This window comes from Calliphora vicina, chromosome 4 (assembly GCF_958450345.1).
Source record: "Calliphora vicina chromosome 4, idCalVici1.1, whole genome shotgun sequence".
Lineage (NCBI taxonomy): Eukaryota > Metazoa > Arthropoda > Insecta > Diptera > Calliphoridae > Calliphora > Calliphora vicina.
Genome location: NC_088783.1, coordinates 114,773,614 through 114,793,051, shown reverse-complemented (window position 1 = coordinate 114,793,051; position 19,438 = coordinate 114,773,614). Strand labels below are relative to the sequence as shown.

The window sequence follows — 19,438 nt, the reverse complement described above, 5'->3', positions numbered from 1 at the left end:
TTAAATAAATTTCGAAATTAAGTTCGAATTTTCGAAATCACTCAAATTGCCTAAATTTACTTGGAAAACTTTCTCTAATTTAAGTAAATTGTATTTTTGAAACAAATTTAGTGTTTTGTTGCCTTTAAATCAATTTAGAAATTAAGTTCGAATTTTCGAAATTAAGTTCGAATTTTCGAAATTGCCTAAAAGTCCTCAAATTATCCATAATTACTTAGAAAATGTTTCCTAATTTAAATAAAGTGTATTTTTTAAACAAATTTAGTATTTAGTTGCCTTTAAATCAATTTCGAAATTAAGTTCGAATTTTCGAAATCACTCAAATTGCTTATAATTACTTAGAAAATGTTTCCTAATTTAAATAAAGTATAATTTTGGAACAAATTTAGTGTTTTGTTGCTTTTAAATCAATTTCAAAATCAAGTTCGAATTTTCGAAAATTACCAGAAATTGTTCAAATTGCCTAAATTTCTTAGAAAACTTGCTTTAATTTAATTAAAAGTGTATTTTTAAAACGAATTTTGTGTTTTGGTGGCTTTAAACCGATGTAGAATTTATGTACGAATTTTCGAAATTTATGAAAATTGCTTATAAATCTTATAAATCATACAAAAATTTATGAAATTTTTTATATTTTTTATTTTTACTTTTTTTTAAGAAATTTCTTATTTTATTTCATATTATAGTTACCCTGTGGTGGCAACCATATGTGCTAACAAATACAACCCTGTTTTTAAAATGTAGTAAGAAAAGAGATACAAAGAGAGAGGAGAGCAAGAAAATGTAAACGGCACTTAGTTAAATGGAAAAAAATAGTACGACACACACCAATAGCAAAGAAAAAAATCGCAAATGATTAAAATTTGCAGTAAAAACTCGATAAATACGATAAAAAAATTAACTTAAATATTAAAATAAATAACAACGAAATAGAAAATTAAAAAATTTATATAAAACTAAAGAAAACGACTGAGAAATAAACGAAAAATAAACAAGAAAAATAAAGTTGCTGACCAAAAAAAATAAAGAAAAAATTTGAAAAAAAAAGAAACAACAAGAAGAAGCAAGTAAAAGAAGAATTTTTTTTTTTATATTAAAATAAAAAAACAAGTAATAAGACCAACATCATTATATTTTATAGTTTTTTTTTTTTTCATATAAAGTTGCTTTTCAGAGGCAGTTTTCAGATAGATTTTGTGAAGTAAAAAATGTAAAAGTGTGAGTTATTTTAAATATTTTAGATACACGAGTGATTTTTTTTTAGTTTTTGTGTGTGTAAAAGGTGTTAAGAAGAACAAGAAAAATATAATCCAACTAAAATTATAAAATAATACAAAAAAAAAAAAATATAAATTTAATGCAGCTGCAAAAATAAAACAGAGAAATTTAAAGAAATAAAGGAATAACTAAAATAAATTTCTTTAAAGAAAAAGTGTTAATTTCTAAAAGAAATTATGGAAAATTTGTTAAAAATTTACTGTTTTTGGCTGATCGATTTAAATTGGTTTAAGGATATTGTGAAATATCAATAAATATAGGCGGGTCGTGTTTTGGTTTTTGCTCCAACATTGTTTTAGTTTTGCAGTTATTTAAAAAAAAGAAATACTATTTGGGCAAGTGCTATAAAAAATTGTAGATATGTTTTATTTTTATGTTACAAAATAACAAAAAAAACCCAAGAAGTTTTAATGTTTTTTTGTTAAAAGAAAAACTACCCCACCCGCTGGCTTTTGCTGCTGCTGGCTTGCCAAACATATGAGCAAAGCAAAAACAACAAGAAAATAAGAAAAACATAAAAAAAAACTCATTCCATTTCAATTCGTATCCATGAAGTTCAATATTCAACCAAAAAAACAACAAAAAAAGAAACATACACACCAACGAACTCATTCATTCACTCGCACTCACAAAAACAACAGCAACAAAATAATGTTCAATATCGTTAATCTTGTTTTGTTATTATTCGTTGCTTCGATTCGTTTCGTTTAATTTCTCGTTTTTCTCTTTCCATTGCTTGTTCTGTTGCTGTTGCTGCTGTTGTTGTTATATTTCTCGTGTATTAAATGCAAGAGTGTGTTGTTGTGTTTTCTATGGCCGTTCTTGTTCGTGCCATCTCCTTAGCCATCCGATCATCATTTACATCATTTTGTTATTGTTTTTTTTTTTGTATATAAACGAGTAAATGAGTTCTCTAACATTGTTCGTGTTTGTCTGTTGAGTTTTCTTGTTTATTTATTTATTTCAATGCATTTCTGAGTTTTCGTATGTTTATGTTTTTACTGCAATTTATTTGATTACTTTGTGCGGCTAATGCCAGTCAGTCAGTGTTGGGGTTTTTCTCATAATTTTCTTTTCATTTTAAGTTGCTTTTGTTATTGTGTTACAATAACAATTGCCAGCCTACATACAAAGAAAAAAATCACTCATTTTTCTTTTATTGTTTTCTCACTCTCTCATTTTCTGTTGTTTTAAATTCTGATTGGAAGGCGTGCAATTTAGCAGGCACACAGTTTTTAATTTCTGAATTTCTACCATAAAAATATTTAGATAAAAACAACTTTTTTTAAATTAAATTCCTTCTGTTTCCAAATTTTTTTTTAAAAACATCAGCTTGTAAATATTAGCTATACTTCCCCTTTAATCTTTTCATCTCTATGATGAGACCGCCTTTATAAAGGAGCTGTATGCTTGAGCATACAATTTGTTTGCTATATCGTTTCATTTAATCCTTAAATCGGCACGTACTTATTGTCACATTACCTGACATTTATTGTTATTACAAAAAAAAAACAGAGAAACAAGAAAACCAGCCATAAAAATTATGTACTTGACATAACGTTAAAGAATGCAGACAATTTGTACACTTTTTAAGAATTTCGAAAATTTGAACTTAAATTCGAAATTGATTTAAAATCCACAAAACACTAAATTTGTTTAAAAAATCCACTTTACTTAAATTAGAGAAAGCTTTCTAAGTAATTATAGGCAATTTTAGTGATTTCGAAAATTCGAACTTAATTTCGAAATGGATTTAAAGGCAACTAAATACTAAATTTATTTAAAAAATACATTTTATTAATATTAAAGAGAGTTTTCTAAGTAATTATAGATAATTTGCGTAATTTTAGGCAAATTCGAAAATTCGAACTTAATTTCGAAATTGATTTAAAGGCAATAAAATACTAAATATATTCCAAAAATATACTTTATTTAAATAAGGAAACATTTTCTAAGTAATTATAGACAATTTGTGGACTTTTAGGTAATTTCGAAAATTCGAACTTAATTTCGAAATTGATTTAAAGCTAACAAAATAAAAAATATCTTCTAAAAATGCTGTCCAATCATATTTTAGTAAGCTTTGTAAGCATTTCAAGACAATTTGATCACTTTTTGTTAATTTCGAAAATTCGAACTTAATTTCGAAATTGATTTAAAGGCAACTAAACACTAAATTTGTTCCAAAAATATACTTTATTTAAATTAGGAAACATTTTCTAAGTAATTATAGACAATTTGTGGACTTTTAGGTAATTTCGAAAATTCGAACTTAATTTCGAAATTGATTTATAGCTAACAAAATAAAAAATATCTTCTAAAAATGCTATCCAATCTTATTTTAGTAAGTTTTGTAAGCATTTCAAGACAATTTGATCACTTTTAGTTAATTTCGAAAATTCGAACTTAATTTCGAAATTGATTTAAAGGCAACAAAACACTAAATTTGTTTCAAAAATATACTTTATTTAAATTAGGAAACATTTTCTAAGTAATTATAGACAATTTGAGTACTTTTAGCTAATTTCGAAAATTCGAACTTAATTTCGAAATTGATTTAAAGCTAACAAAATAGCCACTTCACAATAGGAAAACTTTCCAATCTTATTCTAAAAAGTTTTATAATATATTTTAGACAATTTGACCAATTCCAGGAATTTTCGAAAATTCGAACTTAATTTCGAATTTGATTAAAAGCCACCAAAATACCCAATTTACAATAGGAAAACTTGCCATTATCATTCGAAAACATTTAATAATAAATTCTAGACAATTTTAACAATTCCAGGCATTTTCGAAAATTCGAACTTAATTTCGAAATTGATTTAATGCTTTAAAAATACCAAATTCTTTGCAGAAAAACTTATCAATCGTATTTTAGTAAGTTTTGTAAGCTATTTTGACATTTTTAACAGATTCTGGTAATTTCGAAAATTCGAACTTAATTTCGAAATTGCTTTAAAGCCACTAAAATACAAAATTTATAATAGGAATTCTCGCCAATCTTATTCTAATAAGTTTTATAACAATTTCTGCGCCATTTGTTCACTTTCTGGCAATTTCGAAAATTCGAACTTAATTTCGAAATTGATTTAATGCTTTAAAAATACCAAATTCCTTTAAGAAAAACTTATCAATCGTATTTCAATAAGTTTTGTAAGCTATTTTAGCATTTTTTACAAGATTTATAATTGGAATACTCGCCAATCTTATTCTAATAAGTTTTATAACAATTTCTGCGCCATTTGTTCACTTTCTGGCAATTTCGAAAATTCGAACTTAATTTCGAAATTGATTTAATGCTTGAAAAATACCAAATTCCCCTAAGAAAAACTTATTAACCGTATTTCAGTAAGTTTTCTAAGCTATTTTGGCATTTTTTACAAGATTCTGGTAATTTCGAAAATTCGAACTTAATTTCGAAATTGATTTAAAAGCCATTAAAATACAAAATTTATAATAGGAATACTCGCCAATCGTATTCTAATAAGTTTTATAACAATTTCTGCGCCATTTGTTCACTTTCTGACAATTTCGAAAATTCGAACTTAATTTCGAAATTGATTTAATGCTTTAAAAATACCAAATTCCCTTAAGAAAAACTTATCAATCGTATTTCAATAAGTTTTGTAAGCTATTTTAGCATTTTTTACAAGATTCTGGTAATTTCGAAAATTCGAACTTAATTTCGAAATTGCTTTAAAGCCACTAAAATACAAAATTTATAATGGGAATACTCGCCAATCTTATTCTAATAAGTTTTATAACAATTTCTGCGCCATTTGATCACTTTCTGGCAATTTCGAAAATTCGAACTTAATTTCGAAATTGCTTTTAAGCTTTAAATATACCAAATTCTTTGCAAAAAAACTTACCAATCGTATTTCAATAAGTTTTCTAAGCTATTTTGGCATTTTTTACAAGATTCTGGTAATTTCGAAAATTCGAACTTAATTTCGAAATTGATTTAAAGCCACTAAAATAAAAAAATTAATAATAGGAATACTCGCCAATCTTATTCTAATAAGTTTTATAACAATTTCTGCGCCATTTGTTCACTTTCTGGCAATTTCGAAAATTCGAACTTAATTTCGAAATTAATTTAAACCTTTAAAAATACCAAATTCTTTGCGAAAAAACTTGCCAATCGCATTTCAGTCAGATTTCTAAGCTATTTTAGCATTTTTTACAAGATTCTGGTAATTTCGAAAATTCGAACTTAATTTCGAATGAAAATTTTTTACTTTAGTTTTTAAATTTTTAGAGTTTCTAATGTTTTTTTTTATTGAGCATAACATTCATTGACTTTTCATTGTTTTTATTGATTTTCTTTTTTGTTGCCTTTAGAATTAATACCTTTAAACATCTGTGGTCTTTAAGTATCTAGTATAAAATTTATTTTTTAATATTTGTTTTTTTTGCTTTTTATTCTACTGTAGACTTCATATGTAACCAGCAGCAGAAACGTTAGAACGATACATCACAATAAAAAAAAACAATTTATAGCAAAAGAGTGCAAAAAAAAAATCAGCAAAATTATAATAATTTATAAAATACGCATGGCTTATAAAAGTGTCAACAACATTGAAAAGCAACAACAACAACAAAATAACGAACAGCCGCAGCAGCAGCAGCAATACGAACGAATTATAATAAAACAACAGCAGCTCTTCAACAACAACAATAATAACAATAACATCAACTACTACAACAACAACAATTATAATCAAGTGTTAAAATAACAAGAGAACAAAAAAGAATAACAGAGAAACTCTTAAAGAGTTAGACAAGAGCTTGTTTTTTTCACATATTTTTTTTTGTTCTTCTTTATTTGTTGGCCAAAAATCAGCACCAGAAATACAAGAAGCAGCATTAGTTAAGAAAATAAAGCAACAAATACTACACCAGCAAAGCAAACTTTAAAGAAATCAAGTAAATAAATACAAAAAATTCCATGCTAAAAGAAATCTAAACAGACCTAAGGACAGATAGACAGACAGTAGCACGAATTGTTATAGCTTGAAGTAGAGAGAAGAAGCTAAAAAAAACAACAACAAATTTAAACATTAATTAGCAGTTGTTTTGGTTGTTGTTGCTGTCAAAACGTCGTCATAAATATTTTTATTTTTTTTTATCAATTGCCAACATTTAATGCCTGCTCGTCACTACAACGTCACACAAATGATCGCAATTAGCGAAGAACAACAACAAGACAATAATAATGCCACCAGCAACCACCCTAATACAGCAGTTGCCACCAACAACACCAACACTTCAGCAGCCTACACAGTCGTCACCAACAACAGCCACAGCCACAGCAGCAGTAATACTAACACATCATCTGCCTCTCCCTCAGCAATAAATGGCCATAAATTAGCCAACAACAGCAGCAATTCAAAATTAAAACCCTACAATGGTTATAAAAAATCACAAAATAATATCCCTAATTCAACTAACTCCACTAGCAACAACTCTGCCTCCTTATGCTCCTCCTCCGTCGCCGCCAACAACTACACAACCACAGCTAATAATGTCAGCTGCAAGTCGTCCACCAATGATACTAAGCGACCACCTTTAAATGGTAATACAAACGGTATGGCAGCCCATAACAGCACCAACACTACCACCAGCTGCACTATGCTGGTGAGCTCCTCTTCTATAACTCACACCACCGCCACAATCAATTCACAACAATGTAGCGATTCGCAAAATTCACAATCCCAACAGAGTGATAATATACCGCCGGGCGGTAGTCTTTGGACGGCTTTGTATGACTATGAGGCCCAGGGTGAGGATGAGTTAACGTTGCTGAGAGGTCAGGTGGTGTTGGTTTTATCCATGGATCCCAATGTATCGGGAGATGAGGGTTGGTGGATTGGCAAAATAGGAGACAGGGTAAGCATACACTACAAATACAATGTCTAAGCTAAGCTCCAATCGAAGGTCTTTCCAAGGTCTTAGTTAAGCTTCAATCGTAGGTATTTCCAAAGGTCTTGCATAAGCTCCAATTGAAGGTCTCTCCAAGGCCTTAATTAAGCTTCAATCGTAGGTCTTAGTTAAGCTCTAATCGAAGGTCTTTCCAAGGACTTAGTTAACCTCCAATCTTAGGTCTTAGTTAAGCTCCAATCGTAGGTCTTTCCAAGGTCTTAGTTAAGCTCCAATCGTAGGTCTTTCCAAGGTCTTGCATAAGCTCCAATTGAAGGTCTCTCCATAGCCTTAATTAAGCTCGAATTGAAAGACCTATGATTGGAGCTTAATTAAGGCTTTGGGGAGACCTTCAATAGGAGCTTATGCAAGACCTTGGATAGGAGCTTATGCAAGATCTTGCATACGCTCCAATTGAAGGTCTCTCCAAAGCCTTAATTAAGCTCCAATCGAAGGTCTTTCCAAGGTCTTAGTTAAGCTCCAATCGTAGGTCTTTCCAAGGTCTCTCCAAAGCCTTAATTAAGCTCCAATCGAAGGTCTTTCCAAGGTCTTAGTTAAGCTCCAATCGTAGGTCTTTCCAAGGTCTTAGTTAAGCTCCAATCGTAGGTCTTTACAAGATCTTAGTTAAGCTCCAATCGCAGGTCTTTCCAAGGTCTTAGTAAAGCTACAATCGAAGGTCTTTCCAATGTCTTGCATAAGCTCCAATTGAAGGTCTCTCCAAAGCCTTAATTAAGCTCCAATCGTAGGTCTTTCCAAGGTCTTAGTTAAGCTCCAATCATAGGTCTTTTCAAGGTCTTAGTTAAGCTCCAATCTTAGATCTTAGTTAAGCTCCAATCGAAGGTCTTTCCAAGGTCTTAGTTAAGCTCCAATCGTAAGTCTTTCCAAGGTCTTAGTTAAGCTCCAATCGAAGGTCCTTGCAAGGTCTTAGTTAAGCTCCAATCATAGGTCTTTCCAAGGTCTTGCATAAGCTCCAATTGAAAGTCTCTCCACAGCCTTAATTAAGATCCAATCGTAGGTATTTCAAAAGCTTTAATTAAGCTCCAATCGTAAGTCTTTCCAAGGTCTTAGTTAAGCTCCAATCGTAGGTCTTTCCAAAGCTCAAATCGAAAGTCTTTACTAGGTCCTAGTTAAGTTTCCATGGTCTTAGTTCAGCTCCAATCGTAGGTCTTTCCAAGGTCTTAGTTAAGCTCCAATCGAAGGTCTTTGCAAGGTCTTAGTTAAGCTTCAATCGCAGGTCTTTCCAAGGTCTTAGTTAAGCTCCAATCGCAGGTCTTTCCAAGGTCTTAGTTCAGCTCCAATCGAAGGTCTTTCCAAGGTCTTAGTTAAGCTCCAATCGAAGGTCTTTCCAAGGTCTTAGTTAAGCTGCAATCGAAGGTCTTTCCAAGGTCTTAGTTTAGCTCCAATCTTAGTTCTTAGTTAAGCTCCAATCGCAGGTATTTCCAAGGTTTTGCATAAGCTCCAATTGAAGGTCTCTCCAAAGCCTTAATTAAGATCCAATCGTAGGTATTTCAAAAGCATTAATTAAGCTCCAATCGTAAGTCTTTCCAAGGTCTTAGTTAAGCTCCAATCGTAGGTATTTTCAAGGTCTTAGTTAAGCTCCAATCGTAGGTCTTAACTAAGCTCCAATCGAAGATCTTTCCAAAGCCTTAATTAAGCTCCAATCGTGGGTCTTTCCAAGGTCTTGCATAAGCTCCGATTGAAGGTCTCTCCAAAGCCTTAATTAAGCTCCAATCGTAGGTCTTTCCAAAGCCTTAATTAAGCTCGAATCGCAGGTCTTTCCAAGGTCTTAGTTAAGCTCCAATTGTAAGTCTTAACTAAGCTCCATTCGAAGGACTTTGCAAGGTCTTAGTTAAGCTCCAATCGTAGATCTTTCCAAGGACTTAGTTAAGATCCAATCGTAGATCTTTCCATGGGCTTAGTTCAGCTCCAATCGTAGGTCTTTCCATGGTCATAGTAAAGCTCCAATCGAAGGTCTTTTCAAGGTCTTAGATAAGCTTCAATCGTAGGTCATTGCAAGGTCTTAGTTAAGCTCCAATCGTAGGTCTTTTTAAGACCTTATTTAAGCTCCAATCGAAGGTCTTTCGTAGGTCTTAGTAAAGCTCCAATCGTAGGTATTTCCAAGGTCTTAGTTAGGCTCCAATCGCAGGTCTTTCCAAGGTCTTAGTTAAGCTCCAATCGTAGGTATTTCCAAAGTCTTAGTTAGGCTCCAATCGCCAGTCTTTCTTTCTCCAATAGTAGGTGTGTTTCTGAACTCTTAGTTAGGGCTTTCTATACTCCCAGTTAATCTTAACTTTATCCCTCTCCTATGTTTTTCTCTTACAGTGCGGCATCTTTCCCAGTAATTTCGTTACCAATCAGGATCCCATGATGATAAATGTGCCTTCAGCTATTGGTGATATACAGCCGCATGAAGTCGAATTCGAAGAACTTGATATACAAGAAGTCATAGGAGTAGGTGGTTTCTGCAAAGTCCATCGAGGCTACTATCGCAATGAAGAGGTAGCCATTAAGGCAGCAAGACAAACAGCCGATGAGGATATGGATACCATGCGTGATAGTGTGTTGCAGGAGGCTAAATTATTTTGGGCTTTGAAACATGAAAATATAGTTTCATTAAGAGGTGTGTGTCTTAAGCCGCCCAAATTGTGTTTGGTCATGGAATATTCACGCGGTGGCAGTTTAAATCGTGTGCTGGCTGGCAGAAAAATACCACCAGATGTTTTGGTGAATTGGGCCATACAGATAGCAAAAGGCATGAATTATTTGCACAATGAAGCACCTATATCAGTGATACATAGGGATTTGAAGAGTTCTAATGGTAAGCAGACAAAAGTAGAAAAGTTGTTGTGGAGAGTAGTCAATAATATTTATTTTGTTTTTTGTTAGTTCTAATATTTGAACCTATAGAGGGCGATAATTTGCATAAGAAAACCTTAAAAATAACTGATTTTGGTTTGGCCCGCGAGCTGTACAATACCACACGTATGTCGGCAGCTGGTACTTATGCCTGGATGCCGCCCGAAGTTATAAGTCGTGGCACCTACTCCAAGTAAGTTAAAAAATTGATTTTCAAGGAAAAGTTTTTAATTGTTTTTTATGTAATACAACAGATCCTCAGATGTTTGGAGTTATGGTGTCTTATTATGGGAACTAATAACGGGTGAGACACCCTATAAAGGTTTTGATTCCTTATCGGTGGCCTATGGAGTGGCCGTCAATACCCTAACATTGCCAATACCAAAAACATGTCCAGAGGCCTGGGGAAAACTCATGAAAAGTAAGTTTAGCTAAACAGTATAAGAAATTTGAAGTAATGTTTGTATTTATTATTTTTACAGATTGTTGGGCGAGTGACCCTCATAATCGTCCGGGTTTCAAAGATATTTTACTCAATCTAGAGGATATAGCACGTTCCGGTTTTACTTCCACACCCCAGGAATCGTTTCATACCATGCAGGATGGCTGGAAGAAAGAAATTGCTGAAGTTTTACATGAATTGCGCTTAAAAGAAAAGGTAAGCTTGGAAATTTCTTAGTTTTTCCTAAATTTAAGTAAAATATTTAGAGAGATTTTTGCGTGTTTTCTTTAAACAAAAGTAATTTAGTGGATTTGTAGTTTAATGGTTTTTTTCTGTCATTAATTCTTGAAACTTTATTTAGACAATACGATATATAATTTCTATATGTATGTAACTCAAACTCATGTCTCTCCATATTTAACCTTTCTTTTGCTCCTTTTTCCCCCATTCTATTCCATTCTGGTATTTTTGTTTTGTGTTCACATTTGGTTTTTATTTTTGTGTGGTTCATGGATTAATATTGATAATGTAAATAATGTAAAACCCTTTATCAGCGCTTTCAAACAATTGAAGAGGTAAGAGAAAGTTGAACCCCTTAAAAAAACTTTTTTTTTTAATTTCCTTTAAAGTGTTTGAAAACATTTCATTTTTGTATAAATTTATGTTGTTTATCTCTTAAACAAATGTATTTTAGTTAAATTGTTAGTGTATTTAGTGGAACAAATTTAGTTTAACTTCCAGGAAGATGGAATGTTGCTTATATTTCTCAGTTTCTTATTTCCTGGATATTCAGACTTTATGGATAGTCAGACTTTCTGGATAGTCAGACTTTCTGGATAGTCAGACATCCTGGATAGTCAGACTTTCTGGATAGTCAAACTTCCTGGATAGCATGAATTCCAGGATAGTCACACTTTCTGGATAGTCTGACTTCCTGGATCGTGAGTCTTCCTGGTTAGTCAAACTTCCTGGATCGTGAGGCTTTCTGGTTAGTCAGAGTTCCTAGATAGTCAGACTTCCTGGATCGTGAGGCTTTCTGGTTAGTCAGAGTTCCTGGATAGTCACGCTTTCTGGATAGTATGACATCCAGGATATTCAGACTTCTTGGATAGTCAGACTTCCTGGATAGTCAGACTTCCTGGATCGTGAGGCTTCCTGGTTAGTCAGACTTCCTGGATCGTGAGGCTTCCTGGTTAGTCAGACTTCCTGGATCGTGAGGCTTCCTGGTTAGTCAGACTTCCTGGATCATGAGGCTTTCTGGTTAGTCAGAGTTCCTGGATCGTGAGGCTACCTGGTTAGTCACACTTCCTGGATCATGAGGCTTCCTGGTTAGTCAGAGTTCCTGGATAGTCAGACTTTCTGGATAGTCAGACTTCCTGGATAGTCAGACTTCCTGGATAGTTAGACTTTCTAAATAGTCAGACATCCTGGATAGTCTGACTTCCTGGATAGTCAAACTTCCTGGATAGTCGGACTTCCAGGATATTCAGACTTTCTGGATAGTCGGACTTCCTGGATAGTCGGACTTCCTGGATCGTGAGGCTTCCTGGTTAGTCAGGCTTCCTGGTTAGTCAGGCTTCCTGGTTAGTCAGGCTTCCTGGTTAGTCAGGCTTCCTGGTTAGTCAGGCTTCCTGGATCGTGAGGCTTCCAGGTTAGTCAGACTTCCTGGATCATGAGGCTTTCTGGTTAGTCAGAGTTCCTGGATCGTGAGGCTTCCTGGTTAGTCAGAGTTCCTGGATAGTCAGACTTTCTGGATAGTCAGACTTCCTGGATAGTCAGACTTCCTGGATAGTAAGACTTTCTGAATAGTCAGACATCCTGGATAGTCTGACTTCCTGGATAGTCAAACTTCCTGGATAGTCGGACTTCCAGGATATTCAGACTTTCTGGATAGTCGGACTTCCTGGATCTTCCAGGTTAGTCAGAGTTCCTGGATAGTCAAACTTCCTGGATATTCAGACTTTATGGATAGTCACACTTTCTGGATAGTCTGACTTCCTGGATAGTCAAACTTCCTGGATAGTCGGACTTCCAGGATATTCAGACTTCCTGGATCGTCAGACATCCTGGATAGACTGACTTCCTGGATAATCGGACTTTCTAGATAGTCAGACTTCCTGGATAGTCAATCTTTCTGGATAGTCAGACTTGCTGGATTTTCAGACTTGCTGGATTTTCAGACTTCCTGGATAGTTTTACCTAACTCAAAATGGTTTTATACTTAAACTAACTATTTAAATAAACTTTCAAAAACACAATCTAAATTATAAAATTACATTTAAGTATAAAACCATTTGCGCTTTCATGTATCAACTGTTTTATTTTTTAAATAAAATCATTTTTTTAATAAAATCTTTTAATTGTTGCCTAAAACTAACTTTGCTAACTTTATTGCTTCCATTTCTGTAATTTGAACTCTTTGTTTAATATTCCTCATTTTTAATCTCCTTTCAAAACTCTCTTTTTCCAGGAACTGCGCAACAAAGAGGAACAGCTGCGTCTCATACAAATGCAACAGCATGAGCAGGCCAACAATTTGAAAATCTTTGAACAACAATTGCGCGCCCGTGAGCTGGAACTAATGGGCCGTGAATTGATAATGGCTCAGACAATACCGAAACCAAATAAACGACGTAATAAATTTAAATTTAAACCTAAAAAGGATCCAGTGCAAATATCGTTGCCCACGGAATTTCGTCACACCATAACGACAATACGAGATCAGACGTGTGTGGTGCCGACGCCACCCGGTTCGCCGGCCATATCGGGTCTAAGGATAGTGGCACGTAAGTATAAGGATTTTTTTTGTTAGAATAGTTCCAAATTATAGAGAAATATTCATGGGGGGCGAACGTTTTCATATAAATTCTTAATAAATCTAGCTAATTTTATTAATTAGCTTTTGAAACACTAGAAGTTTTCTTAAAAGAGTCTTAAGCTTAAAGAATTTTGGTTTATTTGCTGTTAAATTGTGGAAATATTTTACAATTTTAGTTAAATTTGCGCTAGTTTCACTTAAAATTCTAGTATTTTTAAATATTTATTTAATTTTTTGTTAGTAGTTGGAAGTAGTATTATTTTTGCTTAAATTTATTCCAAAAACTATTTAAATTCAATGAGAGCAAAACCATAAATCTTTACAAAATCACTTCGAAGTATCATAATGCCAAAATAAAGATGCTGACAAGGAGACAGGCAGGTCAAATGTCTAAATAAATGGATATGAGTCCGGAACGGCAAAGGAACTGTAGACCGGCCGAGAACAACGATGCTGTACGGAGGCAGTCCATTAACAACTCACAGCCTTTAAATTGTCGAATTTTGCGTCGATCACCGCAACCATACAAAAACCAGCTGACTCAAAAGCTCAAAGTTAATGGCCATAGACAATGACTTCCGTTCGCTGACAAGACCGGAACTCTAGGTCGGCCGAGAACAACGCTGCTGTCCGTGAAAGTATGCAGTAGAACCGGAGGCAGTCCATTCATCTCCTGACACAATAACTCACAGACTTTAAGTTGGCAAATTTTCCAGACTCAGATGCTCAAAGTTAAGGACCATAAACAATGACATTTGTTCGCTGACAGATCTTTGAAGCGTTTGGAAGAGAACCCGAATTAGAAACCTTAAGCCACGATGATAAGAAGGCTACCACCACTCTCCTTCCCAACAGACTTTCGTTGATCAATAAATTATTGGCTTAATGTGGATCTATTTGGAGTACTGCCTTCCGAAGAGTACAATCTGAGCCTGAAGATGGCTACCATTACTTACCCTTTTCAGCTGACTTTCCTTGATCAAATGAGAAGCTCAAAGTTAATGGCCATAGACAATGACTTCTAACGTTTGCTCGCCGATAGAACTTTGAAGCGTTTGAAAGAGGAGCCCGTTAAGACACTTTAAGTCACGAACTTCAATGAACATCCTTTTAAAACGCAAAATCTATAACCAAAGAAGGCTACCATCACTCTCCTTCCCAACAAACTTTCGTTGATCTATATATTATTGCTCGAACTGCCTTCCGAAGAGTACAATCTGAGCCTGAAGAAGGCTACCATTACTTACCCCTTTCAGCTGACTTTCCTTGATCAATTCATTGTTGGATCAATGTGTGGATATTTGAAGAGAACTGTCTATCGAAGCATTTGGCGTTTGGAAGAGGACCCCGATTGACAGTTTAAGCCACGAATTTTAATAAACGTCCTTTTAAAACGAGAAATCTATATCCAAAGAAGACTACCACCCCTCTCCTTCCCAACAGACTTTCGTTGATCAATATATTATTGGCTTAATGTGGATTTATATGGAGAACTACCTTCCGAAGAGTACAATCTGAGCTTGAAGAAGGCTACCACCACTCTCCATCCCAACTGACTTTCGTTGATCAACACAATATTGCCATAATGTGGAGTACAATCTGAGCATGAAGACATCCCTTTTCAGCTGACTTTCTTTGATCAATACATTGTTGGATCAATGTGAATATTTGAAGAGAACTGTCTATCGAAGCATGTAGCGTTTGGAAGAGGAACCCGATTAGACACTTTAAGCCACGAACTCTATTGAACGTCCTTTTAAAACGCGAAATCTATAACCAAAGAAGCCTACCACCATTCTCCTTCCCAACAGACTTTCGTTGATCAATATGTTATTGGCTTAATGTGGATCGACATGGAGAACTGCCTTCCGAAGAGTACAATCTGAGCCTGAAGAAGTTGGATCAATGTGGATATTTGTAGAGAACTGGTTATCGCAGCGTGCAGGAACTATTGTGCAAATGGTCGAGTCGTTCCGGAACGTAGATCTAATATATCTGTAGTACATTCTCACGGATAATTTAGACAATATTGCTCGAACAGGAATCAATAAAGAAAACTGCTAAATAAACCCAATCTTCCTCCATTTAATGCACGCAATTTGAACTCTTCCACCCAGCTGACTTTCTTTGATCAATAATTTCTTTGCCCAAGGAGGATCTCTGTTTGCCAAAGAATACAGGAACTTTTACAGAACGCGAAAACTGAATCTGAAGAAGGCTACCACCACTATCTTTCCCAGTAGACTTTCATTGATCAATGTGGAACTTTACAGACACCAATTTTATGCAGACATTTCAAAGCATTTAAAGTAAGAAATCTCTGACGGAAGAACGATTTGAAGTAAATCGATTAATAGGAAACTACCACTCTCCTTTCCTGACGAAACTACCAATCTCTGACGAAAGAACGATTTGATGTAAATCGATTAATAGGAAACTACCACTCTACTTTCCATCCAACTTGGAGTCTTTTCTTTGAGAGATATGTTCTGAGTAGCTGCATACACATGATAGCCTTTTTGATGGAAATCGGATCATTGGATGTCAGCACTCCCGTTGCTAACCGACTTAAGTGTCATTTGTAAAGAGACCTGCTGTGCAATGGGATCCTATTGTTATAATAGCGATCATTATAGACAACTGCCTTGTCATGTCATTGAGATGCTTATGTTCTGGATACCTGTATAGCAATCTCTGACTTAAGATCGATACAATGTAAATCTATTAATAGGAAACTACCACTCTCCTTTCCAGCCAACTTAGCTACATACACATGATCTCATATTTGATGGAATTCGGGTCATTGGTTGTCATCACTCCCGTTCCCAACCGACTAAAGGTATTCGGAAAGCACCAATCAGTATTTTAACGCACAAATATATTTTGAAGGTCAATGACTTCCTTTAAACAAGTCGAAATAATTGCAATTTCAGTGATTTTGTAAAGAATTTAGGGGTTTACTCTCCTAATAGTAATTTAAAGTTTGATTTTAAGTTGATTTTCTTATTTTGGTATTTCTTCCCATTTAATTTGATGATTATTTTTTTCTTTTTATTTCATTTTACCCGTTTTGTTTTTATTTATTTTTTTTATTTTATTTTTTTTTGTTGCTTGAATTACCTGTATATGATCCATACCTACCTCCTCTGTAACCAGTGAGTCCTGATGGTTTCAAGGGTAAAACCTGGGGTCCCTCAACGGTACACCAACGAGAACGTTGCCATCTTAATACTGCCATCCATTCGACCGAATGGCATGCTGCAAATGTAACGAGCAACTCTTCGTTTAGCAAGAGTGCTCCCAATCTTGATAAGAAGGCTGCCGCCATACGACAACAACAGCAAAATACTTGCAACACTTCACCATCGTCACCCAATAACGGCTATAATCCAACACATCATTCTCTGCATCAGCTTAATAATACTACTACGACTAGTACGGTGGCTACTACGCCCACAACACAAGGTATCCATAATTTAGCAACTACTTTAGGCTCTTGTTCAACGTTATCATTATCATCACCAGGTACACCATGTAGTTCAACATCCATGGCCATGGTTTCTAGCATTCATCCAGCTTTTGTTACATTAATACAAAATAACCAGGGCAATAATCTAATGCATTCTAATCATATTACTACTACTACTACTTCTACTACTCCCACTACCAGTAATACTTCTTCATTGGCTTTTCATCACAGTAATAATCCTAATAACAACATTAATCATTTTGTGATTAATTCGGTTAGTAGCTCGGCTACTTTAACCTCTTCTAACAAAGCTAATGATTTACGTTTAAGCGGTAAGAAACAAATTAAAAAGAAACATTTGATTACCAAGTCTCATGATGGTGGACTAGATTCGTTGCTTGGCAAAAAACCTGCTAAACCATTGCCTTTTGAGTGTCCTTTGAATAACTATGACTCGGATAGAGAGTCCATAACACCCACTGTGGTGGGTTGTTTTCCCTTCAAACGTCAGGCTACTCAAATGCCTGTGCATCACGATAAGAGTCCGGTTAATGATCTAAAACAATCGAATAGTTTGGGCAATAGCCCGGCCATAGGTAGGAAAAAATTCTCCTTGGATAGTCGTCTGTCTCCCTTGGCCAGACGCCAGCAATTGTCTTATATTTCACCGGATATTTCTCCTTTGGTGGGTGAGAATCCCTTTTTGACCTCTTGCTCTCAACAGGGTTCTCTAATGTTGATCGATAGCAATCCGGATAATCCAACCTATGATCGTTTATTCTATACTTCTTTGCAAAAGTCTTTAGATGAAATATTCTCTACATCTTGTGTTAACACTACCAAGGGCCAGCCGCCCGACAAGGCTTTAAGTTGTAATTGGCAAAAATCGGAACCATTAAGTTCCAAATCTAGTGTCAATTTAACCATGTACTCCTCCACTTCCCAGCTGGCCGAGGATTTGGAGGAAACCGAAGATCCAGAATCGCCTTATTACCGTTTCCAGCGCAATGGTTCGGGTTCTCAATTTCCGCGTCACTGTTTCTTCCGCAAACCCTCTAATGCCTATGAGAAAGCCCAGCTAACGCAAAATTACCGCCATATGCCGGCAAATGATAACAATGCTTCATTTAGATCTTGTCACTCCAACGAAGAGCATTTCAATTCTTTAAATTCTATGGACAATTCTTCGCAAGACAATTCCTTGAATTCCCAGCAAACATCACGCAAAAGTTCTGTGGTCACCTTTCATTTGAACAACAGTTCCAATAGTTCTCACAACAATTCCTCCACTCTCAATTCCTTTGAAGATTGTCACACGGAACCCAATACTTCTACACAAAATCACTCCTTTAGTTTTGCCACTTACTATTCGGACAGCGACAATTCACGCCATTTAAAGGACTCGCTCTTCATGTCCGAAAATTCCATAATGGCTCAAAGAAAACTCCAAGATGTACAACCCGATCCGGAGGTTATACAAATGAAAAAACAGCTGCTAAAACAAGAATTGCTTTTGCAGCAGCAGCAGCAACAGCAAACCTCTACATTACCGGCAAAATCCAAAGATAAAACGAAAAAATCTAAAGCTTCCAAGAGCTTAGTCACCACCCCCGACTCTTTGGAGTCAGGCTCTCAAAGTCATTCCTCCAGTTCGGCCAAATTGAAAACCATCATGAATTTCTTTAGTCTGGGCACCTTGACGCGCTCCAAAAAGAAATGCCAAAAGTCTAAAAGCTCTTATAAGCTATTTCAAAACACATTGGATAGTCAGAGAGACTCTATAAGAATATCACCACAACGCACCAAGTCGTGTGATCAATTGGAAATGGTGTAAGAGGGCAAATGGAAGGATGAGCTTTTGAGGAAGTTTGCAAAGAAGAATAGGAGAACATAAACATATTTTAATTAAACAGCTTTAAAGAAAGCTTTAAGTCCTGTTAAAATAAAACATAAGAAAGCTTTGGATAGTTTTATTTAAGCAAGCATAATATGGGGTTAACTTAGAAAAGCTTTTATTTCTAGATTTAATAAAAAAAGCTTTGAATGCTTTATAGCTATATAAATAACAGTTTAACAGAAAAAGCTCTTACGTAAAGAACTTTCAAAATAGGCTTTAACTGAAAATATTATATAAAAACCTGAATCAATGGAAAAACTTTTAAATAAAAAGCTTTATATGTCAAAAAGTTGTATTTTTTAGAATTTAATAAAGTTTTAGATTTTTAAATATCAAAAGCTTTTAGGTAAAACTTTATAGAAAAAGCTTTATAGAAAAGCTTTTATGTCAAGAACTTACAAAAAAGCTTTGTAATCGAAACGAAGTTAAAATTTAAAAGCTTTTATTTAAAGGAATTATATTTCATAAGCTTTTGTTTAAAGAATTTCAATAAAAACTTTAGTTCTTTAAAAAAATTAAAGCTTTTATGTAAAATAACTTTATAATTGACAAGGTTTTATGTCTAGAACTTACAAAAAAGCTTTGTAATCTAAGAAAATAAAAATGTAAAGGCTTTTATTTGTAGAACTTAAAGGAAACTTTTAGACATATTTGAAATGATAATTAAATGAAAAAGCTTTCAAAAATAAGCTTTTGAGAGTTTACATAAACAAATTTAAAAATCCAGCAAAATTCTTTTCAAATGAAAAAGCT

At 34.3% G+C, this 19,438-nt stretch overlaps 1 protein-coding gene across 2 annotated transcripts in view; it reads left to right on the top strand.

Moving 5' to 3' along the window:
• The first annotated feature begins 775 nt into the window (after positions 1–775).
• slpr (slipper) overlaps positions 776–19,438 on the top strand; it is a 31,047-nt gene continuing 12,384 nt past the window's right edge. Inside the window, exons 1-8 of one of the 2 annotated variants that reach the window (XM_065506831.1) lie at positions 776–1,063; positions 5,718–7,173; positions 9,526–10,021; positions 10,090–10,252; positions 10,314–10,480; positions 10,542–10,717; positions 12,972–13,287; positions 16,476–16,784. In XM_065506831.1, the coding sequence (XP_065362903.1) occupies positions 6,430–7,173; positions 9,526–10,021; positions 10,090–10,252; positions 10,314–10,480; positions 10,542–10,717; positions 12,972–13,287; positions 16,476–16,784 (2,371 nt within the window). In that variant the 5' untranslated portion in view covers positions 776–1,063; positions 5,718–6,429. Of the gene's footprint in view, positions 1,068–5,717; positions 7,174–9,525; positions 10,022–10,089; positions 10,253–10,313; positions 10,481–10,541; positions 10,718–12,971; positions 13,288–16,475; positions 18,737–19,438 lie in introns of those variants that run through there. The other variant, XM_065506830.1, reaches the window with a different exon arrangement.